Raw genomic sequence first — 27,275 nt, forward strand, 5'->3', positions numbered from 1 at the left:
TAACACACATATTTTGTGATGATTAAATTTTGTTATTAAATTTAGGGTCCCACCACCTGGAATGGAAACCCACATACCAGTTCTCTTCCTTGATTTGAACGGTAAGCAGACCCCAGGTTCCAGGGGCCCTCACATTTCATTTAGGTTTGTAATCTCTTCAGACCACCTGATTGTGATTCCTTAAATTACTTCTCTAGTCACTCATGTGCTGTATCTAGGTGACATTTATAGTGCAAGCAAATGTATAAACCTTGACGTGTAGCATCACTAGGGAGAGAGAAGTGGATATTTAATCTTAAAAAGAGAGTTCTGAGAGTTAAGGAACTATACACACACACACACACACACACACACAAACATTAAAACAGTTATGGTTGGGAGACTTAACGGACAGAGGTTCTGAAACTTCAGGCTTTGCAAGGGCCTAGGAATCTGCATTTCTGACTAGTGTCGTTTGCTCCCCACCCCCCCATAGTGCTGATGCCAGAACGTGATTACAGCATAAACCCTCTCTTAAAAGTGGTTCTTTACTATAGCAATGGGATTGAGCCTGCGTGAACCAAGAATGATGGTTCTCAATGGATTTTAGCGGTAAAATCCATTTTCAAAATGAAGTCTTAAATGGAACCCTCTATGTAGAATACAAAGGCAGAATTGCCAAGTGGGGAGATGGGTGGGCTCAGGCAGGCTCATCTGCCTGGCCCCTGGTATCTCAAAACACAGCCTGGAATTCTGTTATTTGGAGGGAAGACCAGCCAATGACTTTGGCTCTTCATTGGCAGAATTGTTTAAAAGCCTAAAAGCAGAATGTGTGCCTCGTGAAGTGGTGGGTTTCCTGTTATTGAAGGAATAAGAGCAAATGTTGGATGACCACTTACAGATATTTGTGATGGTTCCATCCCATATGGCGTAGGGCATTGGGGGAAGATGATTTTTGCATTTCTCCCAAGGGCTTAGAACTTTGATTCTAAATTGATTATTTAGCTTTACAAATGTCTAACCATGTGTAACTTATGTAAGTAGGACACAAGCCTAACACCAAGTTACCACAAGGAATTGACCTTAAAAAGCAGTAAAGTGTCAGCTGTGTTTTTGTGGGGAAAATATTTGCTCCTGGACTACGTATGGAATATATTTGTCCATGTTATTGGAGATTCACAGGGTACCTTTTTGGCTCTCATAGTTGTTTCTATAAAGAAAAAACCTATCTTGAATATCAGAATCTGTATTTCAACTGTGGTATCAGGAAGGAAAGAAAAACATGAAATGCATTACACGTAAACTTCATCTGTGAAAAGCAGATTTAAAAATTTTCAGTGCTTGCTTTAAAAAATGACTTCTCCTCCCACTTGTCTTTCTGTGCCATGGACTTGGTCAGCGGATGACCTCAGTGCCAATGAGCAACTCGTGGGCCCCCACGCATCGGGCGTGAACTCCATCCTGCCCAAGGAGCATGGCAGCCAGTTCTTCTACTTGCCCATCATAAAGCACAGTGATGAGGAGGTACTTGACCACTAAGGTTCCGTTCATGGGCTTCAGATTAGTGCACATGCCTACAGGCCTGTCTTCTAATTGAAGTGTTGTGATCTGCTTTGGGGGAAAGGGTTGGAAACATTAAGAAGTTGGGTGTGTGTTGTCACACAGAAAAAGTGAGGAGATGTATGATTCCGCCGGGTTGCATTTCTCTTCTCACTCTCACATGCGATGTCAAAGTGCTGCCCCTGAGCCGTGTCTTTTCCCTGTCCCCAACCCTTCTCCTGTTCTTAGGTTTCAGCCACAGCCTCCTGGGACTCCTCAGTGCATGATTCCGTTCACCTGAATAGGGTCACGCCGCAGAACGAAAGGATTTACCTAATAGTGAAAACCACGGTCCAGCTCAGCCACCCGGCTGCTATGGAGTTAGTATTACGAAAACGGATTGCAGCCAATATTTACAACAAACAGGTAGTAACGGGGCCTGATTCTGCTCTTGTGCATGTGAGCTCGAAGTGTCTTCCTTCCCTCTATCACAAAGTCGAGTTTTGTGGTGTTGATAGAGTGGATATGCAACACATAAGCCAAGTTACAGTCTTATCCTCATGCTCCCAGGTAATGGGGCATGAGGATAGCATAGGCAAATGTCACCCACCAAAGGGCTTTTCCTCCTTGGCTGACTTGAGACCCATAATCCTAGGAGGCAGTAGACTGTGACATTTCAATATTTGAGAAAGGTTACATGCCAAGTCCAAGCAGGTTAGTGACAAAACAGGACAAGGAGCAGGCTCTAAACAAATCCCTGCTGCTTCCCCAGATCCCATCCCAGAGGTGCTCTTGGCAAAATTGACCCTCTCGTTTTTTTTCTGTGCGAGGATACATTGATTAAACCCTATCAAGATTATGGGGCATCTGAGTGGCATAATTGATGGAGTGTCCAATTCTCGATTTTGGCTCACATCATGATCTCAGGGTTGTGAGATTGAGCCCATATCAGGCTCTGCGCTCCATGTGGAGTCTGCTTGAAAGTCTTTCTCCTGGGGGATCCCTGGGTGGCTCAGCAGTTTGGCGCCTGCCTTCAGCCCAGGGCGTGATCCTGGAGTCCTAGGATCAAGTCCCGCATCCAGTCTCCCTGCATGGAGCTTGCTTCTCCCACTGCCTATGTCTCTGCCTCTTTCTCTGTGTGTTTCTCATGAATAAATAAATAAAATCTTAAATAAAAAAAAGAGAGAGAGAGAGAGGTTCTTTCTTCTTTTTCCTCTATCCCTCCTGCTTCTGCTCTGTCTCTCTCTAAAATAAATAGGGATGCATGGGTGGCTCAGTTGGTTAAGCACCTGCCTTCAGCTCAGGTCATGATCTCAGGGTCCTGGGATTGAGCCCTATGTTGGGCTCCCTGCTCGGCAGGGAGCCTGCTTCTCCCTCACCCTCTGCCCCTCCCCCTGCTTGTGCTCTCTTTCTCTTTTTCTCTTAAATAAGGAAATAAATAAAATGTTTAAAAATTAATAAATTTTTAAAAATAAATCCTATCAAGATCCAAAGGAAGGCTGCCAATAAGAGAAAAGCAACCCCCCAAAAATCCTGAATCAGCTGCAAATTTGTAATCTAATCCCCAAATAACAGCTGGAATCTGTTGTCCTTTAGGGTCAGAGATGAGGATTTTTCAGCTCAGTTTTTCTGAGTATTGTATGTGTATCAAAAACATAGTATTTGTTAATGCTTCTACAATTTGTAAAATGCCAAATAACTTACATGTTTCACATTGCTTAATCCAGCTTTCCTTTCCTACCAGAGTTTCACCCAGAGTCTGAAGAGGAGAATATCATTGAAAAATATATTTTATTCCTGTGGTGTGACCTATGAAATAGTATCTAATATACCAAAGGTAAAAAATATTTTTTTTCTTAAAAATATTTCTTAAAAATATTCTTTCTTAAAATATCAAAATAGTATTAGAGAATGTGTTCATTTCTTAGAACTTCTAAATTGTTTTCTCACCACAATTTGGATAAAAATATTGTTCATGTAAAAGTATTGTAATTGCAAAAACAAAAACAAAGTATAGTAATTGCTTTCTCATCCCTTCAGGCAACAGAGGAGATTGAGGACCGGGAAACCCTGGCTCTCATGGCAGCAAGGAGCGAAAATGAAGGCACTTCAGATGGAGAGACCTACATAGAGAAATACACACGTGGTGTGCTGCAGGTGGAGAACATTCTGAGTCTTGAACGGCTCCGGCAGGCAAGTGACAGCAGTATCTGGAGCAGGGGGCCAGAGCACCAGCCTTCCTCCCAAATGGACCAAGATGAATTCATGTACCAAATGCCTTCCCGGTGCATCCATCAGAGGAGGATAACTTGAGTAACATTCTTCCTAGACAGAGTGGTTACTGTGACAAAATAGTAGCAAAAATGAAAATAATGTCTACATTCTATTGAATACCTTCTACTTTTGCTCTCCGTGCCCAAGTAATTTAGATGTGTTCTTTCCTTTAATCTTCTAGATTGCCCTATGAAGGAGATAAACACTGTTAGAATCCCCTTTTGTAAATTAGAAAATTATGGCCAGCGGAGGTGCACTGCCTTGCCCATGGGTACACAGCTAAGAGGTGGTACCAAGTCAGCTGTAAACCAGGAAGGTTCGACCCAAGAGCCCCCATGATAGCCATGTGCTATTAGTGTTTTCCTAATTTGGGGGGGTCTGGGTTACCTTCTGCAGCAATAGTAGGACATTTAGGTGAAACTAACCCACTAGGTAGTGGAATTCTGAGACACGAACTGTCAACAGTAGAAGCAGCAGCTGAAGTTTGTAGAAAATGCATTTTTAGGAACAAGAGGACTAAGATTGGCATCTGTCAGAAAAATCTTCCTTTAGTGGAAGTCCCACTGAAACGGCTATGCGAATAAAACACAAACAGCATCAAAGTTAATGATAGTTTTGCAAAGGATACATATAGTTAGGGGTGTTTCTTCTACATTTTCTCTGTCTACCCCTGTAAAAATTCCACAACATAAATGTCTTTAGTTCAGCAGTTTTCCTGGTCTTGTAGAAAGTGTTTTTGGTAGATGAAGGCAAAAGAGGTAAGTGGGTACAATAAGATTCTAGCTTTTGTGAATATGGGAGGGAGTGTGGGATTGAAATGATGTGTATTCCTGTATGTTCTAACCTTCCACAATAAACATATTATTTGTCATCAGAGGGGGGGAAAATAAATGCTCTTTTGACATTTACAGGCAGTCACGGTCAAAGAAGCACTGTCCACCAAAGCCCGGCACCTGCGGAGGAGTCTCAGCACGCCAAATGTTCATAATGTGAGCACACCCTGCCGAGGGTCTGTTGCTTCTGTGACATGTCTCAGGGCTTGGGGTGTGGCATGTGAGGGCCCTGGGGCCAGGGTTCACTGGTGTGGGCATCCCGTATTGCCAAGCCTCTCCCCTCTCCTAGGGAGGCACACGCGAGAGTGTGCTTATGGTCACATGCCTGAGTTTTTAGTGGAATCTTCCAGATTTCTCTTCAGAAAGTTATGTCCTTGGTAGAAGTTTCTTGAGACACAAATTGAACGTAGTTGGTTTAAGGGTGGTCAAGTCAGCTAAAAATCCTGGCTATCATTTTCTTAAAGAGAGGAGGTGGGATGCCTGGGTGGCTCAGCAGTTAAGCATCTGCCTTTGGCTCAGGGTGTGATCCTGGAGTACCGGGATCGAGTCCCACATCGGGCTCCCTGCATGGAGCCTGCTTCTCCCTCTGCCTATGTCTCTGCCTCTCTCTCTGTGTCTCTTGTGAATAAATAAAATCCTTTTTAAAAAAAAAGAAGGGAGGAGGAATTCCATAATTTTTAGAGATTCACAGAGAAGTATTTATGGATAAAATTTTTTAAGTCAAAAAACAAAATCAGAATAAAAAATTTTAAAGGATAATAAAAACTAGAGCAGAATTATAATATATTCAAAGAAGGAAATAATAAAGATTAGAACAGAGGTGTATGAAATAGAAAACCAATGATAGAATCAACAAAGCTGAGAAGCAGGCTTTTTGAAAAGACTGGTCAGGGCAGCCCTGGTGGCGCAGTGGTTTAGCGCCGCCTGCAGCCTGGGGTGTGATCCTGGAGACCCGGGATCGAGTCCCACATCGGGCTTCCTGCATGGAGCCTGCTTCTCCCTCTGCCTGTGTCTCTGCCTCTCTCTCGCTCTCTCTGACTGAATAAATAAATCTTTAAGAAAAAAAAAAAAAGACTGGTCAAATGGACTGACTTAACATTAATTGCAGAAGGAAAGAAAATATTGGGATAATATAATTCCAATATTGGCAATAAAAAGAGACATATCACTAGAGAGGACAGAGATTTAGACAGGATAAAAGCAAACCTGAAGGTTATATCAGTAAATGTAAAAGCTTCAACAAAATAGAATTTTCCTACAAAAAACAAATCATATAAGAAAGAGAAAGCCTGAATGCAACTATCACCATAAATAAAGCCTAAACTCAAGGAAAAAGACTGTTCAGTCATGGGAACACACAGTATCAAAGAAAAATTGGCACATCGCCCTAACAGATCTATAAATTCCCAACATGATTTCTCATAGAATTTCATAAGCTGACCCCAGAATCGCTATGGAAGAGAGTGTTGCAGGTGCACACAACTTTCTCTACAGCACAGAGATTCCAGGCCTTAATATGCACTCTAAAGCTTCTCATAGAAATGTGAGATGGGGGCACCTGGCTGGCTGACTCAATCGGTAGAGCATGTGACCCTTGGTCTCAGGGTTATGAGTTCAAGGCCCATGTTGGATCTAGAGATTACTTAAAATAAATAAACTTAGGGGCACCTCTGTGGCTGTGGTTGAGCTTCTGCCTTCGGCTCAGGTCATGATCTCAGGGCCCTGGGATCCAGCCCCACATCAGGCTCCCTGCTCAGTGAGGAACCTACTTCTCCCTCTCCCTTTGCCACTACCCCCACTTGTGCTCTCTGGCTCTATCTCTCTGTCAAATAAATAAATCTTTTAAAAAATAATAAACGTAGAAAAGAAATAAACATAGGATGTATTTAAAACTACTGAAATGGTATATATGTCAATAATTGTGGGATACAGCTAGAGTGATACTTAGGGATAGTAACAATAATTTATTTCATCAGAGTGTGTAATAGAGAAAAAGTAGCAGTGGGCTAGATATCTACCTAGAATAGAACAAGTAAATTATGAGACTAATGAAAAAGACCATTCATATATGGTAAGATACCACTTATTTAATTATAAAAAGATGCAAAATATATGTTACATGTGCCTATATATTTATATATAATATGTGCATATATTTTTATATATAAATCAATTTTTATGTATATATGGTAACTGTACAAAGCCTGTATGGGAATAATCAACCCCAGATTTAGTACAGTTGTTACTCATGAGGATTGCAGAAAGGAGGTTGAGAAGGTCATACAGGCTTCAACTGTAAAACTGGCATTACATTTCCATATTTCTATGTAATTTATGTTAAGTACATCAACCACATTGATAAAACCATGGATCTCTTACAGGTCTCCTCCAGTCGACCAGACCTTTCAGGCTTTGATGAAGATGATAAGGTGTGTACCAGTAGTGTGGGCATGGCTAGGTTACTAGCAGAATCAAAGTCTGAAAAGTTAGGGTATCTTGGTCTTTTTAAAATCTCAGGACTTCCATCTTAATCTGATGTGGATCTTTGTCTCCACGTGTCCATTTCCAAGTACAAAGACTTGATGTGGAATTGCTTTGTACTTAGTGTCAATGTTGTACCTTAGCATATTTTCCATACCCAGATAGTCCTACACAGAGCTGAATATCTGTGTGTTTATGGGTCTACCTCAATGATTTAAGAAAGTATTATATCTACCATTGCAAAATCAAAATTATTGCAACTAGGTATGTTAGGGATTTAAAATTAAGGATGTTGTGCAACATGACCTTGCTCAGCAAATATTTCTTGGAGCATATATTATATTTAATTTATTATGCTGGGGACTGAGTGATTCAAAGAGTAGAATCAACAATTGTATCCAGAAGTTTAAAATCTAGTCTTTAGATAAGGCAGGCGACTCCAGAGAAATATGAAGATGAAATAAGCTTATGATACACAAATGGAGTTTTCCTTCTTTACTATACCAGTATCGTATGGCAGTTTGATACTTTTAAATCTTGGGCTTATGTAGAGTGACCATACCCTCTGGTTTGCCTGGGCAGTCCTAGCGTGTGCCTGCTACCAAAGCGAAAATTATTAATGGAATCTATTCACTCCAAAAAGTGTTTTCATTGTGGTCTCTCAATTATCTGGCCACCCTAGATACACACCAAATTTATCAATGTCACTCCCTTTGTGGGGGAAGGGAGGAAAGTGGATGGGACCTCTGGGCTTCAGAAGGGGATTTCACTCCACTTGTAATGAGTTTATTAAACCTTGGACAAATATAATATTAACTCTTGACCTATATCTTGAGTAGGACACTATTTGGCATATTATTCAGCCGCTCATACTTTTCTATGTTTAAAATATTCTATTAATAAAAACAAAGAAGAGTACATACTGCCATTAAAAAACGGGAAAAAACTGAAATCTGGACTTCATTTCTCACTTTAACAGGACTTAATTACAGCTAACCCATATCTTTACCTTGTAGGGTTGGCTAGAGAACCAATTAGACATGTCTGACTACAGCTCCAGCTATCAAGATATAGCCTGTTATGGAACTTTACCCAGGGATTCGCCTCGAAGGAGTAAAGAAAGTAGTGGTGAGATTTTTTTTCTCTGAGTTCTTTGTTTATAATTTCTTAGGAAAAGCATGAGGGGCAAATTCTTTTACGGGTTGGATTTAATAAAATAGGAACCTGAAATTTTAATAGACTGGATGATTCTAAACTATCTTCTTGAAGAGAATGTATCATGTTCGCTTATGTGATTTCCTTTTGCTTTAGATCCGGTGTATCATCCAGATAATAATAATAATAATAGGCCTTTTGTGTATCACTTCAGAATTTTCAAATCGGTTTTCCCACATCATTTCCTGAATTTGAAGTCCCTTTTGAGACGCAAATCTTACATATTATGATCAGACTTCATTCTTTACCAAAAGAATATATACCTGCATAATGCTTTTGTACTCAAAAGATTTTTTAGAATTTTTTTATTCCTAAAATGGTTTCAAAAATGATACCAGAAATGAATTTGATCACTGACAGCATTATTACCTAACTATATAATCTCCCAGTGCCCTGAAAGGAACAGCATTCTCTGAAAACATAAATCAGCTCTGTCACCTTATACACCTTATACATTACCTACTAAGTGACATCATATACCAGTGAATTAGGAAGAAAACACAAAGGAGGGACAGAGGTCCCTAGAAGTAAGAAATGAGTAAAAGCAGGAAAGCAGAATTGTTCTTTCTTAGTCATATGGAGCAGCAGGGTGACTTGAAGAAAAATGAGGCTTGTAAGAAAATTTATACAGTATCCATTCATTGAATATTTATTGAGCCTCTTCTTGCTATAAGCAGTGAAAGATACAAAAAGATCTAGATCCTAAGATTGAACTATGGAATGACTAAGTGCCCAAGTGCCTAGAAGGGTAGTAGACTCTGGGCATTCAGAGCAACATGAGATCAGCATGAGTTGAAATCAGTGTAGTAGGCAGCGCTTAAGGGGGATCTTGAAAAGAAAGTAGATAATTCAGTGTCTCCTTTCTTCGATGCTGCCCAGGCCTTTGCTGACTTCTTGTGACTGATAGATATGTCTCCACCGCTGCCCCAAGTCTGTTTTAATCCTTAGCCAGATCTTAGCCCGTTGATTTCTTTGCCATTGCGGATATTCCCGTGGCAAGATGGTTACCAGGCTTCCTGTGCATCTGTCAATCCATGCCTGTTTGTCTCTCCAGGTTGTACATCAGAGAACCCCCACGCCTTAACAGTCAGTCCTTTTAAAGCATTCTCTCCCCAGCCACCAAAGTTTTTCAAACCCTTAATGCCTGTAAAAGAAGAGCATAAGAAAAGGATAGCTCTGGAAGCGAGGCCGCTCCTAAGCCAAGAGGTAAGTGCTGCTCGTCTTGTACTGTGTAGAACAGAGCAGAATCATGCTGCCTGTGGCATGGTGACAACGCACCTTAACAAATCGAATGCTGCCCGTAGATGTGTGTGGGTCATGCAGGTTCCTGGTGGGATTTCTTGCGTGGTGGTCTTGCTGTTATTTTCTGTTTGTTTATGGCTTTTCAGAGTTTTGTTTGTGTGGTTTTTTTTTTAATCTTCAGTGAGAAAAGAGACGTTCCCCAGGTGTTTTGAAAATATGACAGGCTTTATTTATTTATGTATTTATTTGTTTTACATGGCTAAAACCAACTATGCTATCTGCCATAGAGCGTGTGTAGTCTCGTCAGACTCCATCAGTGGTTTAACCGCAGCCTGCCAAATTACACTACTCACACAGGATAGAAGTGTTTGCCTTGCTTTTCTAACTGGCACGTACTTAACTGTGTATTTCGGCTGTCGGCGTCTTCTGTATGTGATGCATCTGTGTGTCTTAACCTTTGCAGAGCATGCCTTCACCTCAGGCACATAACCTTGGCTGCATTGTGCCCTCAGGAAGCAATGGCAACAGCATGCCAGTAGAGCACAATAGCAAACGTGAGAAGAAGATTGTAAGTTCTGGAACCGTTTCTGTCATCTTGCCTGGTGGTGGGGTTAAGGCCTCTTTCACAGACAATCATCCAAATCCTTTAGAAGACATTAAGAAAACGTACTGGGCCTTTACTTTAAAAAATAAAAAATGTAATCACCGGTAATGAGATATTGCATGACTACGGCCGTGACCTGTGATTTTTTTCTAAGTGTTCATTCTGTTTTATCTTTTTGCTCGGTAGCAACTTGCTTAGGGAAAGGGGAGAAGACACTCTTACTTGTTCTAGTCTTTAAAAAGTGTAACAAAGAGATCACTCTAACTGATTCATCATCTTTCTAATGTGCCTATGCATATTGCCCAGATTCTGAAGTTAATCTACCTAGAGGAGTTGCACTTACTTGGAGTGAGTAATCATGCACTTAGCTGTGGGTGTTTTTGAAAGCTCCTTCTGCACTGCCTGATGGCCTGGACAAGCTTATTCCTTAGCTTGTAGCCCCGCTACGAGCCTGTGGTGCCCCCACCATGCGCCTAGCATCTCAGGTAGCCTGTTCCTTCTTTGCTGGCAAAATAGGTCCTGCCTCCCCTTCTGTCTGTCTTGCTTTTTGATATGGCCACAGGTAGGTGGAAACTCTGCCTGTTGAAACGTCATTTCCCAGCACTTGGTTTTCAAATTACAGATTTGAAAATAGTTTCTTTAATATGCTGAATACCAGGCACTTTGGATCATAAATGATAGCTCAGTTAAATGAAAGCAAAACTAAACAAAAACAAAAACAAAAAACCACTATTTTCTGGCCCAGAAACAGATTTCTCATTTTGTGTCTCAGCTTTCACCTTCCTGTGGCTTCGTAGGCTTTGAGACAGTGAAGCAGCCCTGAGCAAGACAGAGCTGCTGGATGTTGGTATCTGTGCGTGGTCTGATCTGTGGGCAGCGCGTGGGAGGTTTCCTCTCCCGGCTGCACCGTGGCACACCCGGCCCATAGACTGGTTGGTGTGAGGTCCTCTAGCAGTTCTAAAATGCACTTCCCCTGCATACTGTGTGAACCTAGCAGGAGCTTAACCCGGCTGTGCAGTCGGCCACCCAGCTGCGTGCATGAAGTGCTAGCACATCTTCAGAAATGCCCCTCCCATCCTGCCTGTCCCCTGAGGACAAAAGAAAAGGCACCCTTTCCCCCTCACCTCTGTCCCTTTCCCCAGCATCTCTCTGTTTTCCTGGCTCCTCCATCCCAAGCCCCAAGATAGTTCCTGCTGGAGAAGAGGGTGAACGTCAGCAGCTGCCCCTACATCTCTGAATCCTGATGAATGGCTCCATCACTTACTTGACTTCTCCATGCTTATTAATTAGCAAGGCTGCAGCGTGGGCTCAGAAGGCCAAGGGGCTAGTTTGTTACCCTTTCAAACTCACTGGCTGATTGGATCTGTGTTGGTTGATGTGGAACCTACCACCCTGATGCATGGGTATTAAATTTAAACCTCTAGTAACAGTATAATTTGGGAGGGGGCACTGGGTGGCTCAGTCGGATGGGCATCTGCCTTCGGCTCAGGTCACGATCCCAGGGTCCTGCTTAGTGGTGAGCCTGCTTCTCCCCCCCCCCCCATTCATTCTCCTCTCTCTTTTTTTCTCCCTCAAATAAATAAAATATGTTTTTAAAAAAGCAGAATACATTTTGGTAGAACATACTACCAAGAGACTGCTAGATGACCTTTCTGGTTCTGCCCAGTAGATGGCTTCACTGTTGACAGAGTTTGCCTCATTGTTTTCTTTACTTTCCTTGTAATATTTTTAAATAAAACCCATCTCAGAACTTTTTAGCTAGCAGAGGGTAGGTTGGAACCAGCTTCTCGTAACTCAGCAACTCTCAGCAGCAGTTAGGCTCTATGTGATCAAACACACCTTGAAGGCCACTGAGCAGCATTTGACGGTACAATCTTGCCTGAATCTTGAGAGATCTACCTCGACTCTCCTTAGAAATCTAGCTCAAGGGATGCCTGGGTGCGGTTGCGCATCTGCCTTTGGTTCAGGGTGTGATCCTGGGGTCCCGGGATCGAGTCCCGCATCAGGCTTCCTGCAGTGAACCTGCTTCTCCCTCTGCCTATGTCTCTGCCTCTCTCTCTGTGTCTCTCATGAATAAGTAAATAAAATCTTTAAGAAAAAAAATAATAAATCTGGCTCAAGACAACAACATCTTTTAAAAAAGAGAAAGGGGTACTTGGCTGGCTGTGTGGGCTGGCTCGATCCCAGGACCCCAGGATCAAGGGGCACACAGACGGTAGTGTGACTCTTGATCTCAGGGTCATGAGTTCCAGCCCCAGTTGGGTGTAGAAAGTGCTTAAGTAAATAAAACTTAATGTTTTTTTTCAATAAGAGAAAGAAGTCTGGGACACCTGGGTGGCTCAGCAGTTGAGTGTCTGCCTTTGGCTCAGGGCTGATCCTGGAGTCCAGAGGTCGAGTCCTGCATCGGGCTCCCTGCATGGAGCCTGCTTCTCCCTCTGCCTGCGTCTCTGCCTCTCTCTGTGTCTCTCATGAATAAATAAAATCTTTAAAAAAAAAGAGAGAGAGAGAAATCTCAGTATTCTTCATCTTCGAACCTATTTAACTGATTTATTTCAGATAGCATTTTCAGGATGTTTTGATAGATTTTAAGGATATCAGTTGCTTGATCTGAGGTTCTGATTGTCTTTGGGAAGCTTTCATTTTATTTCTCCTCTTACAAATGGACATACTGTTTTATCCCTTTGTTCCCCCATTCACTCTCCTTCCTTTTCCATTCTTGAAGAATCATAGTGTGAATCAGTGGTTTGGTCTGATCCAGGGAGGTTGAAGTAATTTTTTATAATTTCACATAAAATATATAGCTAACCTTAATTTTTAAAGCAGGGCTTATTGTTTTATCAGTTTGGGAAGATACATAAATGTGCCTCATGTCTTGTTTGAGTAAGATAAAGACAACAATATGCCTTTGGAGTCCATCTTTTTTTTTTTTTTTTTTTTTTTTTTTTAAGTCATGAAGCAGAAGAGTAGAAAGTAAATCACTTCTCCCTCTTCTTGGGTCTTGCATAGACAGCATATGGTTTATTTCTCCTCTTTTTTTTTAAGGTTTATTTATTTATTTATTTATTCATGATAGACACAGAGATTGAGAGAGAGGCAGAGACACAGGAGGAGGGAGAAGCAGGCTCCATGCCGGGAGCCTGACGTGGGACTCGATCCCGGGACTCCAGGATCGCGCCCCGGGCCAAAGGCAGGCGCTAAACTGCTGAGCCACCCAAGGATCCCTTTTTCTCCATTTTTTAAAAGATTTTTTAATTTATTCATTTGAGAGAGAGAGCAAGCAAGAGCACGAGGTGGGGTGCAGAGGGAGAGGGAGGATCAGACTCCCCGAAGTGCAGAGAGCCCAATGTGCGGCTCAATCCCAGGACCCCAGGATCATGACCTAAACTGGAGGCAGATGCTTAACTGACTGAGCCACCCCGACTCCCTGGTTTATTTCTCCATTTTACAGAAAAAGAAACAAGGGACTTGATGAGTGGCTCACCCAAGGTCTCACAGTTGGTGAGAACAAAGGCCCCATCCCTCAGCAGAATTGGGCTGGCCCCAGTGACTCCAGGTGCTCCCCCAAATAGTGCAGTTTCAATTGCCCTGCTGCTGCTGTTTCCAAAAAGCTGCCGGCCTCTTAGCACCATGGACAGAAGTACTGGGGCCCTAGGCTGATACAGTCCTTCCGAAAAGAAACCGTCTCCCTCCTGGACAGCACAGACCCCATTCCAGTGGAAGTGAAATGACTTTAATCAAGTGAAACTTCTTGCAAGGAGTCACTGCTTTTATGGGGGTTTGATCCCTTCTTAAAATCAAGCTGTTTTGTCTATACGTAAATATCAGTTGCATAAACTGAATTGCAAAAATCAAATCATGAGGACTGTAGCTATAGAGAGGCTTGAGAACTTGACTCCATGCTTCACTTTTAGGTAGGGTTTTAGTCTTTCTTGTCCCTAAGACATTGTAGGAAGGTGCTAACCTTCATCTCCTTTAAGACAAAATGATAAATATTTCTGGAGTAGGAAGTCTATCTAACCAGATTCCTTTAAGGTACAGTTTAAGCCAATTAAGTCCTCTTTGTCCCTTGAAGGCAACAACTTGATAAACTTTCAGTCTGCTTACATGTTGGGAAATGTTTCATCTCGGTTTTCATGTTTCTGGAAGTACTTGTCCCTAGTCCTCTAGCCTCTTTCTTTGAGTCATTCCCTCCAACAGTCCTATCCTAAGTGCACAACTATGTACTGATCCCTAATTGAACTTAATGTCTTGGGGGTTTTTGTCAATGCTTCAGTTTTACTAAGCTCATTCTGATGCTTTAGGAATAATGTTTTTATCTTCACAAGTTTGATAAATGTGCACCTGTTTCTATACAGTAAGCTCATGATTGAATATTTCATTCAGCAAAATTATATTTTAGGATGACAGGTCTTTCCTCAGGCTTTAGAAGAAAAAACTGCAGGCATAAAAAGGAGCTTCAGATTACTAATTCTTATATTCAGATTTAGTTTTCCTTGCAACAACTAACTTTTCAGTAATTAATTGCATCAAAGACTCCTGGGCTTGGGAAATTATATTTCTTTGCCAGCTTAAAACAGAAGGAAATACAAGGCAAGGCACCTGGCTGGCTCAGTTGGGAGAGCATGCAACTCTGACTCTAGATTACAAGGTCGTGAGTTTGAGCCCCACGTTGAACATGGAGCATACTTTAAAAGGAATAGAAGGAAATACAAGGATACAAACACTAGAAATTCAATTTTGAGTCTAAATATATCAAGTAGAGAATCTAGAAAATACAGGCAAAAACTACTGATTCGATCTGTCCAATCTTTGCTCCTTTCCAACTATTCCCTCAACCCCCTTTTTTTGACAGTGGTAGTTAATGTAGAATGTAGCTAAAAGTAAGATGGCAAGATTAGAGTTGCTAAAAATTTTGTTTTGCTAACTTCCAGAATTTTTATCACTGATACTTGATATTCACCTTTGATTAATAGCCATGGAATTAAGACAACTGATGCTTTTACGTAATGTATATTCAACTTATTTCAAAACCTAAGGAGCACTGAAGAGTATTAAGGTATTGATTTAGGTAGTTAACATCTTATGCAAAAGAAATTACTATAAAATTCAGTAGATGAAATTTATGTTCATTTGTCAACTGCCATCTGCCATGTCCTTTGAGTATGCTCTTCTTCCCCTTCCCCATCCTCTCTCTCCGTCTCTCCTCAATCTCTTCAAATGATACTTGAATGAATAGGGTTAGTGCATTGGTTCTAGGTCTTTACAGTCTGTCTGCTTTTGTACCAAATAAAATTTCCATCCACCAAGATTCCATGGTCCAAGATTGTGCTAAGAGCCAGGGCTTAAAGTCATAACTGCATGAAGGCAGGGACTGTGCCTGTTTTTGCTCAACACTGGTATTCTCAGGTCTTAGGACAATGGCTGGCATAGAGTGGATGCCTGATGAATACTCACTAAATGTCATGTTTTAAGAGAAAAAGAATATTTGCAGTGTCATCAGATGCTTATGAGGCTAATTAAAATGACTAAGTAGTAATATCTTTTTTTTTTCTTTTTAAGTATGCTCAACATCCAAAGTGGGGCTCAGACTCCCGACCCCAAGATCAAAAGCCACATGCTCTACTGACTGAGCCAGCAGGCACCATTTATCATTTACTTTTATTTGAACATAAAACATCCATATGTTTTATATTGTTTTCCACCAAATACAAAAGAATCATTGATTTAGAGACAGGCTGGGGAGCCGAGAATACCCACTTCTGCATATTTATCAGTGTTTACAAACAGAATTCTAAAGCTATTTGATGAAGGAGATTTTCAGTGAAATCTTAGTACCTTTCTCACCTGGCCAAATCCTCCATCCATGTTTCTCCAAACCCCTAGAAAGTGTTCATTGTAAGGCTATTAGTATGTTATAGCCTTACAGTGTTTAATATAACACTGGGAACGAGTTTGAAATGGTGTTCTTTTGCCACTGTTGAGGTCCTGATTTTACTGCCCTCTCTCCCCATAAAATAGTTCTGAAACCTTCAAAGCACTCGCTTACCTGCATGTGGCTTCCCAAAGTGAGGATTGTAAGGACAGGTGAAGCAACGGCTTTTCTCTGCCTCCAGCTGCCCCTTCCTCATTCAATTACAAAAGGGGAAAACATCACAACTGAAAGCTAATCAGTAATTAAAATTAATTGAAAGTCTCCTGCACTTCAACCAGCAAAGGAAGCATTTCCAATTAGCCCTGAGTGAGCACAGAAGAGAGAAATCTCCGTATTAGGTGATAATGGGTTTATGCTCACAGACCTCTGAGAATAGTGTACTTGTATGTGCCATAGGTGACAGCATCTAACCAACATGGGGAGGGGGGAGTGGGGGGGGGATGAGAGAGAGAAGAAGAAAGGAAGGAAGAGAGAGAGAGAGAAAAAAAAAAAAGGAAGAAAGGAAGGCAGGCAGGCCCACTAAACATGTGACTGTGAATGTCTTTAATAGGACTATATTGAAACTTGGCTCAACAGTGAAGTCGCCATAAGGAGCTAATGAGTGACTTTTCCTTCCTTACTATATAGGACTCTGAGGAGGAGGAAAATGATCTGGAAGCTCTTAACAGGAAGCTGATAAGTTCACAGCCTTACGTACCCGTGGAGTTCGCCGACTTCAGTGTTTACAATGCCAGCTTGGAGAATAGGGAGTGGTTTTCTTCTAAAGCGGATCTGGTGAACTCAAGGGTCTTGGAGAAAGAAGTGTCCCGTAGCCCTACCACCAGCAGTATCACCAGCGGCTACTTTTCCCACAGTGCATCCAATGCCACCTTGTCCGACATGGCAGTCCCTTCTAGTGACAGCTCCGACCAGCTAGCAACGCAGACCAAGGACACAGACCCCAGTGAGCATTGCGGACCGTCCCTTGTGCACGACTCCCGACCGTCCTCAAACAAAGAGTTGACTGAAGTCGAAAGAGGCTTGGTAAAAGAGAAGATCGCTCTGGTGCCACTCAAGGAAAACAGTGCCTTAGCCAAAGGGAGCCCATCACCCCAAAGCATCCCTGAGAAAAACTCCAAAGTCCTCTGTAGGACCAGCTCCTGTTCAGAACAAGACGCCTGCTCCAGCAGAAATGGCCAACCAGCCAGAGAATTTTACCCCAGGGAAGTGACCGTGGAACACACCACAAACATCCTGGAGGACCATTCTTTCACAGAGTTTATGGGTGTATCCGACGGGAAAGATTTTGATGGTTTGACAGATTCTTCTACTGGGGAGCTTTCAAGTAGAAGGAACCTGCCAAGTAAAATGGACAAGAAGAGTATCTCAGACGGGCCTCGGGACCCTGCCCAGCTGCATTCCTCGGCAGAGAATGACCAGGTAATAAATTCCAGAGGCTGTCCTCTATGTTCTGTACCATTGGTGAGCACGGCTGATTGTGTACACAAACCCCCAGAGGCGTTTCACCGCATGACTTAGTGGGAGAGATTTCCTCAGATGCTGCTGACAGGCCAGGTGAGCCCCCTGGGTAGCGAGCTCACCTCACATCACTGCCCAGCCGGCTCTCTCTGGCTGTGCACCTGCTTGCACTGTGTCAGAGTAGAATTATAGATTATCTAGGGCCGGTGGTGTTTCCATCTTTTTTTTTTCCCCAAGATTTTATTCATGAGAGAGGCAGAGCCATAGGCAGAGGGAGAAGCAGGCTCCCTGTGGGGAGCCCGATGCAGGACTCAATCCCAGGACCCCGGGGATCACGCCCTGAGCCAAAGGCAGACACTCAACCGCTGAGCCACCCAGGTGCCCTAACCACTGGTGGCGTTTCTGACTGGCTTATGGGTCGATGCTGAATAAGGATCATTCAACCTCACATTCATTCCCTGAGAAGTTTAAATACAGGCTGTCCCAAGGCATTCAGATAGAATCTGCCTTATGTCATCAAATCTGTAATTTCTCTAATTCTTAGACTAAACCATTATTTGATGCATCATTACCAAAAAACAAACAAACAAAACAAAAAGCTTCCAGTTAAAATGCATCACACCAGTAATTGTTGGACACATTCCAATTTCAGACACATTAAAATGGGGTATCAGGGGGGTCAGGGAGGAGGGAGGCATACATCGTAGAATTGTTTTTAAAAAAAAAAAAAGTCATTTGGTGCCCAGAGCAGTTGAAATATGGGTTTTGGAAGGTACCATGTTGGTTTATTATAATGTTTTATTTTATTTTATTTTATAAATATTTATTTACTTATGAGAGAGACAGAGAGAGGGAGAGAAGCAGAGACACAGGCAGAGGGAGAAGCAGGCTCCATGCAAGGAGTCCGATATGGGACTCGATCCTGGGACTCCAGGATCACTTCCTGGGCCTAAGGCAGGCGCTAAACCACTGAGCCACACAGGGATCCCAATATTTCATTTTATATTATAGTTCAACAGCTTAATTTTTTAGTTTGATTCCTAAACTAAAAGAACAATATCGGGGATCCCTGGGTGGCGCAGCAGTTTAGCGCCTGCCTTTGGCCCAGGGCGTGATCCTGGAGACCCGGGATCGAATCCCACGTCAGGCTCCCGGTTCATGGAGCCTGCTTCTCCCTCTGCCTGTGTCTCTGCCTCTCTCTGTCTCTCTCTCTGTGTGACTATCATAAATAAATAAAAATTAAAAAAAAAAAAGAACAATATGAGTATTTGCTAAGAGTACGAAGGAAGAGAGGAAATTGTGTAAATAAGAGATGCTCTGCTGTCCGTTTAGAGTCCGTGTTCTGGTCCCCCACCCCGACGGCAGCAGTGGGAGGGGGACAGGGTACCAGAACGCAGCAAAACCAGGCTCGGACAGAACTAGAAAGGTAATCTAGGAAGACGATCGATCAATCGATGGTGGTGCCATTCAGTCTCTGCTTTGTTGAGGAAATTATTCCGGTTTGGTGGCTCCCCCCACCCCACAAGCTTTACTCCCTTAAGATTTCAGGGTGTGGTCACTTATGCAGCTTACGCCTCAATAAACTGCAAAAACCCAAATGATGATTTCTTAGAATTAAAAAAAAAAAAAAAGACCCCCACCCCCCAATGTAAGACAAAAAATAAAGTCACTCCTTATTGTTCTTGCAAACAAAACATTCGTTTCAAAGTCTTCGGCATCCTCCACTACTCCAGGCAAAATCCGCACTGCTGGTCCACCTCAGCCCGCAGGCCCCCCTCCAAGAAGTCCTTGGGGCTGACTCTACCCTCAGACAGTGCCTCTCAAACCTAAATGTGCAGCAGACCCACTGGGCGGTATGGAGGATGCCTCTTTAAAATTCAAAACCCCAGGAGTCACCTGGCGTTCTGCTTCAGTGCAGGGGGAGCAGGGGCCTCGGGGTTTCCCAGCGCCCTCTGCTGCAGTGACAGGGTGTCTGAGGGCCACATGGGGGAGAGGCAACAGTCCCTCCTCTGTTCCATTGCTTGGATTATTTAGAACCAACGAACAGGAACCCCACCTTTTGTTTTCAGACACTCCAGAATAGTGTGTTCCTGCCAAAGATTCTGCTTTCAACGTGGAATTTAACAACAGTATTTGTGGTATCAGGGTAATGTGGGATTGTGATGAATCTTCTTTTTCTTTTTCTTTTTTTTAAAGATTTTATTTATTTATTCATGAGAAACACAGACACAGACACAGGCAGAGGGAGAAGCAGACTCCATGCAGGGAGCCTGATGTGGGACCCGATCCCGGTCTCCAGGATCATGCCCTGGGCTGAAGGCAGGCACTAAGCCTCTGAGCTACCTAGGAATCCCCAATCTTTTTCCTTTAAAATAAAAATTGTTTTAATATTTTTGTTCTAACATGATTTGGTTTTATTTATTTATTTTTTTATTTTATTATATTTTTTTACGATTTGGTTTTAGAAACTTGCAGTAACCAGTTTGTACTTTAACTTTGGGTCTTGCTGTTGTTACTTTTCCTAGAAGCCTCACCTCGGGGCTGGGTTTCTCCCTCGCACAGTGTAAATCCTAGAACTGGATTCTATAGTCTGTTGGATCCCATGGGTCCCTTCAGGGAGAGCCCCTCCTTGTGTGTGTGTTGGAGTCGGGAGTGAAGGAGGATCAAGACCTTGAACTCACCGGCCTCTGCTTGAACCTACTAGGGCAGCACGACCACTCGGTGAAAGGCGGCAGCAGGCGCTTCTCGCAGGCCATGGCATCTTCGCTCCGGTTGCCTTGTGAAAGCACCAGCCCCATCTTTGCAACATGCTGCGGCCCAGCCGGGACCTCAGAGCAGCGTGGAGAAGCCATGTGCTCCATGGGCCACCTCCTTTCTCCTCCCGAGCTGGGAGAGGCAGCACTTTGTCACTCGGGTAAATCGGCAGCCTCTGCTTTTTTTTTTTTTCCAGAAAGCCAGAGAAAACCGAAAACCCTGGATTGAATTCAGTGGCAGTATTTTTGTTTGCACTTGACTACTACACACACCCACTGTGTAGAATCCTCCACAGATTCAAACAGACTTTATTCTTGTACAATTAATTTTAATCAGTTCTTACTGTAGAATCTGGAGTCAATGCTTTTTTTTTTATAAATAATATATATGATGTATATGAAATGTATATCTATAGAATGTTCAGAGACAGACAAGACTGCACATGAAAATGCAGATAAAAGTGGTTTGTAGAAAATCATAAGGTACTGGACTTGGTTACAGAGCAACTTAGGTAATCTCTGATACGTGAGCAGATGAAAAAGATTCGATTGCCTAAGAATGAGGTTGCAGAGCCCTCTTTGCAGAAAAGGTTACAGAACGCTGTTCTTTACAACCAAAGAACTTAACATAAGACTGAACGTTTTTGCTGTCCACTCTTATTGTTATGTGTACATATGTGTCCTGACTGCAAGTTTGGTGCCATACTCCTCCTGGCTACCAGGCCACGTGTAGCCGTTCTCTATCCTGTCTCATAAGCACACTGAAAAAGCTCACAGCTCTATTCCCTGGTCTTCCACCTGGCCCACCGCCTGCTGACGTGACATTGTATTGTAACTCTCGACAATGCCTGGGGCTCTAACTCCAGCCTTCCTTATCCCTTGGTTTGGCCTGGCCAGGCAGGTGGGACGCAGAGAGCAGTATTACTTATTGTAAGCAAACAGGAGGACGAGTCTGGAGTTGGGTTTGGGGAGGGGAGAGGGTGTTGTTTTTTTTTTTGTTTGTTTGGTTTTTTTTTTTTTTGGTCTTTTTGTGGTTTTTTGTTTTGGATTGGTAGGTTTCATTGTGTGGTTTTGCTGTCGTTCTTTTACTTTAAATTCTGGAAAACGCTGGGGAGATGGGATGAGCTACAAAGTTCACAGGTGCCCGCTTCACCATGACCGCAGCAGATGATTGGAGTACAGAGGACACTGCTGTCCACATCTTCGTTTGCAAAGTCCTCCTGCTAACGGGGACGTCAAGGGATTATGTGTGTGGACATTTTTACAAAAGTACTTTATGCACCTATTCTGTAGATGCCTGTAAAGTTGGTGTGGATGTACAGCAATAAATACATTGTGGGAGAGAGAGAATGTGTACAGCCTGCTGTACCTTTTTCTTGAAGTTCTTAGCATCAGTAAAGGAGTAAGATTTTGGGAGACTTTAATGAAAAGCTGCTGTTCATGATTTTGTGTATAGTGAGCCGACTGTAGTGTTTTACTATTGTCTGTTTTAAAAAAGAAAAACTGTAATTTATATGCTCTTTCAACTTTATTGTATTTAATTGGTACAGATTATGTGTGTGTGTGTGTGTGTGCGCGCGCATGTGTTAGAATACAGACTGTCTAATTCGGATTTTAAAACATCAGTTGTTTGTCTTTAATAACTCTGCCACTAGCTGCAGATCTAATCTCCCATGTTCATACGTACATGTGGGTCCTCGTAGCCTGAACCAAAATTATCCAATATGAATAAGCCAATATTCATTGGGAGTTTACTGTGTTCTAGGCACCGTTCCCAACATTTGATATTTATCACAGCAGTGGGTGCCATGGGTGCCGCTGTTATTACGTGTTTACTGCTGGAAAACCAAGAGAGAGAGGTGGGGGGAGCGGGAGGGTGGCAGGCTTGCATCAGTCTCCCCTCCGTGTCGTGTCGTGTCGGGTGAGAACAGGCCTCTGAAGGAAGGACAGAAGGCCTTCAGAGTGCAGAAGGGCTGGCCCGAATCTCACACTTTCCAAACCAATCAATGCGACATCCACAGCAGACAGGACAAGGTGTGTCTTCCATGTTCACAGAGCACAGAGCAGTGTCCTGCCACCCGACACACAGTGGGAGAGGTTTATCTTAAAATGGTAGCACACAGCATTTTCAGAAAAATTGAAGTTGTTCATGGTAGCCAGCCTTTCTTAAAAAACAAAACAAAACAAAACATATATATATTTATATATATGTATATATATAAACATTTTTTTTATTTGAGGGAAAGAAAATATGCCTGCACACAAATGAGGGGGAGGGACAGAGGCAGAGAGGGAAGCAGACTCCTGCTGAGCAGGGAGCCCTAAGCAGGGCTCAATCCCAGGACCCTGAGATCATGACCCGAGCTGAAGGCCTGAGCCACCCCGGTGCCCCTGTAGTAGCCTTCCTGAAGACGTCAAGAATTAGACCCACGTAGCCTACTCTGGACAGAAGAGTATCTTACATAGACTTCCAGGCAAAAGTAGAGAGCAGGGAAAATCCGAAGTTATTTGAATTCCATAGCATAGGACTGAGGGAGGAAAACAGCCGTTTAATATTTAAATAAATGATGGGTACAAATAGAATCAGGACAAACTGAGCAAATCATCATTCCTTGCACTAGCATGAGATCAGTGGTAGTTGGTCATCGACTTTGTCAGCATGACCCGGGGAGAGGAAACTGGTGTTAGCATATCGGATAGTCACATACAGGCATGTGTTTAACAGCTTATTGCCAAAGTACAGTATTACTAGTGGCCTCACATTTGTTTACAGTTATTTGGACACACATTTTATCATAACAAAAATTTAGCCTTGTGTTTCTAGGGCACCAACTTACAGGAAGAAGGATTTCATAAAAATACCTTTAGAGTTAAGTAAGAGGAAAATAATACTATCACTTATCCTGCTCTCATCGATACTTATTTTGAAAATTGCAATATTGAAGTTTTTGAACAGTTTGGGGAAGAATAAAAAAGACAACTAATGACCTGATTACATTCTTTATTTCTAAAAAGTAAAGCTTTCTGATCATGTCATTAAGGAGTCCTGAAAGAAGATGTAATTGAATAAGTGTTCTTGCTTTTCTGGAACAAAAAGAGCCTAAAACAGAAAAGGATGCTACCTGCTTGTCGTCTGTTTCTAATCGCCTGAGATGAGGGGAAAGATAATTGTAGGTTCGAGAGCCACTTAACAGTCCTCCCCCCGCCCCCCACCAGATACAGTGAATTAACTTAAGTTGAAGAAAACATTAGTCTTTATCTTTCTGATGTTCTGGAACACACACTCACCTCTGTGCCTGCTTGGAAGAACAAGTGATTTTTTTCCCATCTGTGAGGCTCACTGGGTGCCCCTGTCATTGCACACGGTTCTTAGACGACTGCAGCTCCAGAAGATGCTTTGGGTGTCCCAGTACCCATTATGTGAGCCCAGTTGGCAGCAACCACCATCTTGGAGCTTACTGTAGGTTTTCTCTGAGCCAGATTGTGCCCAAGAAAGGTACTCTTGAATCCTTATGGGACCTTACTCACAGCTACTAGAACAATGAATGTTCTACAAAGAAAAAGCTAAGTTTTCAAATTGGAGTCTCTGGAAGAAAATCAGCTTGAAGAGGGAAAACAAAACGATCCAGTTTGGTTTTAGAGCAGTAGAAACCAATTCAACCCTTTCACAATACCTAAAACACCCATAACTACTTAGATTTTAAAACTGGAACACATGGGTGTTTTTTAACAACCTCAAACCATTATTTTGGGCCTTCAGTCTCCTAAATAGCTGCCTGAACCAAACCACATACAGATGTCCTTACATTTCTTGGTTATAGTTTGTCTTTGCTGAGTCTAGCATGGGCTTTTGAGGATGGCACAGGAGAATCGATGTATTTTTCTTTGACTAAAAATCCAAGCCAGAAGCTACCCCTTCATGTAATTGATTAGTTACCTTGTACTGTTCACCAGGTACAGGATAATCTGGTCAACCACAAAGAAGCCAAGCTCCTTGAAAATACCAGAGTTAAAATACTAGCCAGGGCAACTGTCAGGAAAGGAGCATTTCACCAAGAATGAGGCTGTAAGATCTAGCCTCAGTATCACTTGCATTCAAGACTGTCCTTTCCTTTTTTTTTTTTTTTAGATTTTATTTACTTAGTCATGAGAGACATAGAGATGCAGAGACACAGGCAGAGGGAGAAGCAGGCTCCTTGCAGGGAGCCTGATGGCGGGACTCGATCGCAGCATCCTGGAATCACACCCTCAGCCAAAGGCAGATGCTCAACCACTGAGCCACCCAGGCATCCCTCACTCGAGACCATATATCTTCATGATGATAATGCCAATTTCCCACATTTTCCCCTTCTCCTTTTATATGTAGAGGCATATATTTGTGAGAGAGCTAGAGTAGTAGTTATCTGTTGCTGCAAAATGAAGTACCCTTAAACTCAGCAGCTTAAAACAACCATAACCATCTCATGCCATTTCTGTGGATCCAGAATTCAGGAGTGGGCAGTTCTTGGTAGTTCTGGCTGCAATTGCTCAGAAGTGGTGGTCAAGACATAGAGCTGCAGTCACCTGAAAGCTTGGTTGGGCTGAAGGACCCACTTTGAGGGTGACCTACACAGCCAGCAAGCTGGCGCTTCCTCGCCACAGAGACCCCTTCGTGCTGCTTGAGTGTTCTCATAACATGGTGGCTTCCTGGTCAGTGGTCCTGGAGGGCAAACAGGAGCCCCATTGCCTTTTATGACCTAGACTCGGAAGTCACACTCTGTCCCTTCCATCATTTTTTAAAAATTTTTTATTTATTTATGATAGTCACACAGAGAGAGAGAGAGGCAGAGACACAGGCAGAGGGAGAAGCAGGCTCCATGCAGGGAGCCCGACGTGGGATTCGATCCTGGGTCTCCAGGATTGCGCCCTGGGCCAAAGGCAGGTGCCAAACCGCTGCGCCACCCAGGGATCCCCCTTCCATCATTCTAGTCATTAAAGTGAGGCACTAGAACAGCCCCACTGGGAGAAGGAAATTATGGCTCTTCCCTTTGAAAAGAGGAATGTCTAAGAATTTGTAGACCTATTTGTACGCGTCCATAACTAGTTAGGGGTTACGTAGCTGAGGTCTGCAGCCAAAGCAAACCTAACCAGAACTTAAGAATGAGTGTGGGAATTAACTCTTATTTATATAAGCAGGAAGGTCAAAAGGAAAGCCACAGTTTCATGAAATAAAAAGATACTGAGAAAAAAGTGAAAATTCGAGGATCATTTGAATGTGTGAGTTATAGCCAATAATCAAACTGCACCAATATTCCTGGCAGAGGGAAACACGTGGTCAGAAACTAGTAATTACGTTTCTATTGATAGTTATGTTTTCACAATTGATTCTTTTCAGATCTGCTTCATTAGAGGCACAAACACATGAATATATTCGATGGCTTTCCTCAAAATAGGAAATGAATCCTAGGAAATTCAAGCAGATCTCATTAAGGCCGGTACTGGTGATGATTAGCTTCAGAAATAAGGCTGCCAACCAAAGAGTTGATAGGATTTTTTTTTTTCTGAAGATGCTGACAATGGTAGGATTATTTTATTAAGATGTGATACACATCCAAATGTTTGGATAGAAGCAAGAGGGGTTCAAAGCTCTTAAAGCTCATGAAATGAAGCTTTAAGATTTACTTAGAGTGAACACAAGCAGGAGGGACAGAGGGAGAGGGAGAGGGAGGCTCGGGCCGAGGCGCTGCGCCAGAGCCCAGCCCGGGGCTCCATGTCCCCGCCCTGAGGTCACGACCCGAGCTGAAGCTGAAACCAAGGGTCGGGCGCCTAATGGGCTGCGCCTCCCGGCGTCCCTGGACCTGAAACGCTAAACCCAAAACTGGGCAACTGGAAAAAGAAATGTAAAGCGCAGGGACGTGGGGGGCGGAGCTACCGTGGAGGAGGAGGAGGCCCGTGGGCTGGCGGCTGGACGGGCCCGTCGTTCTGAACTCCCGGGAGCCCACCTGAGGCCCCACAGCACCGACTGCAACTAGAGGGAGCGCCGGGCCGCGTCACGGGAGGTAGGAGGCGGGAGACGTGGATGGAGGGTGCTGGGGGGGGGGGGCGCTTCCCCAGCGCCGCCGACCGCGAAGGCACTTTCGGGGGGCTCTGCGCCGGCGGGGCCCGGGCCGTGGAGCCCAGCTCGGGGCGGGCTGGCCGGGAGCCCCGGGGAGCCGCAGGCGGAGGCGGACGGCACGCCCTGAGGCTGGCGGGAGGCGCCCCGGGAGACCCTGCTCTTCTGGGAGCACACCTGGGAGCCGCGCTGCCTCTAGGGTGAAGGAGCGCCAGGTGCCAGGGACGCCTGGCTGCTGACTCCCGTCCTTTGCTCCCAAGCCCGTGCTCCTGCGCCCTGCTGGGTGGGCCCCGCGTTAAGCCCGGTGAGGCGACGCCCTCCCGCGGAAGCGCCCCACGGGTCCCGCCACCCCAGGTCCCGAGAGCGGGTCGGGAAGCTCAGCCTGGCCGGGGTGCAGCCCCGAGGCCCCGCGCTGCTCCGGAGACGCAAGCAGCCCCACACAGTGTGAAACCTGGTCGGAAAAAGCCCCTCGGATGCACGAGGAGAAGTTCTTCCTCCTCTGGGAGGGCTTCCCTGAGCGCAGCGAGCGTCAACTCCCCTCCGCAGGGACCGAAGAGCCGCCCGGTGCCGCTCCGCCCCCTCCCCCACCCCCGAACCAGCGACTTCAGGATAGAGCACGCCCCGGCCTGCTGCCGCCGTCCTCGGGGAAGTGTGCCTGAGAACCGCCCCCCTCCCCGGGAAGACCGGGACTAGCACCCATCGCACCACATCGACGGACCAGAAGGTTCTGCAAAGCCTCAGCTCGAGTGGCGACATGAGGCCTCTCTGCAGTCCGGAGCACACCACCCCGGCCAAGGTCCAAAGGCTCCTCGCTGCAGGCGAGGACAGGCTGCCGAGGACTGACCCGAGGGCTAGAGCAGCCTCAGCGCAGCAG

At 44.0% G+C, this 27,275-nt stretch overlaps 1 protein-coding gene across 10 annotated transcripts in view; it reads left to right on the plus strand.

The window, feature by feature from the left end:
• KIF13A (kinesin family member 13A) overlaps positions 1 to 21,930 on the plus strand; it is a 211,227-nt gene extending 189,297 nt beyond the window's left edge. For 4 of the 10 annotated variants that reach the window (XM_072814303.1, XM_072814304.1, XM_072814308.1 and 1 more), the window contains 12 exons: positions 46 to 101; positions 1,379 to 1,503; positions 1,768 to 1,944; positions 3,263 to 3,355; positions 3,559 to 3,715; positions 4,708 to 4,781; positions 7,007 to 7,054; positions 8,123 to 8,234; positions 9,376 to 9,527; positions 10,027 to 10,131; positions 16,727 to 17,518; positions 20,262 to 21,930. In XM_072814303.1, the coding sequence (XP_072670404.1) occupies positions 46 to 101; positions 1,379 to 1,503; positions 1,768 to 1,944; positions 3,263 to 3,355; positions 3,559 to 3,715; positions 4,708 to 4,781; positions 7,007 to 7,054; positions 8,123 to 8,234; positions 9,376 to 9,527; positions 10,027 to 10,131; positions 16,727 to 17,518; positions 20,262 to 20,282 (1,912 nt within the window). In that variant the 3' untranslated portion in view covers positions 20,283 to 21,930. Of the gene's footprint in view, positions 1 to 45; positions 102 to 1,378; positions 1,504 to 1,767; positions 1,945 to 3,262; positions 3,356 to 3,558; positions 3,716 to 4,707; positions 4,782 to 7,006; positions 7,055 to 8,122; positions 8,235 to 9,375; positions 9,528 to 10,026; positions 10,132 to 10,473; positions 10,516 to 16,726; positions 17,519 to 20,261 lie in introns of all 10 variants that reach the window. The other 6 variants (XM_072814307.1, XM_072814309.1, XM_072814312.1 and 3 more) reach the window with 2 other exon arrangements.
• Positions 21,931 to 27,275: the final 5,345 nt, after the last annotated feature.

This window comes from Canis lupus, chromosome 37 (genome assembly GCF_048164855.1).
Source record: "Canis lupus baileyi chromosome 37, mCanLup2.hap1, whole genome shotgun sequence".
Taxonomy (NCBI): domain Eukaryota; kingdom Metazoa; phylum Chordata; class Mammalia; order Carnivora; family Canidae; genus Canis; species Canis lupus.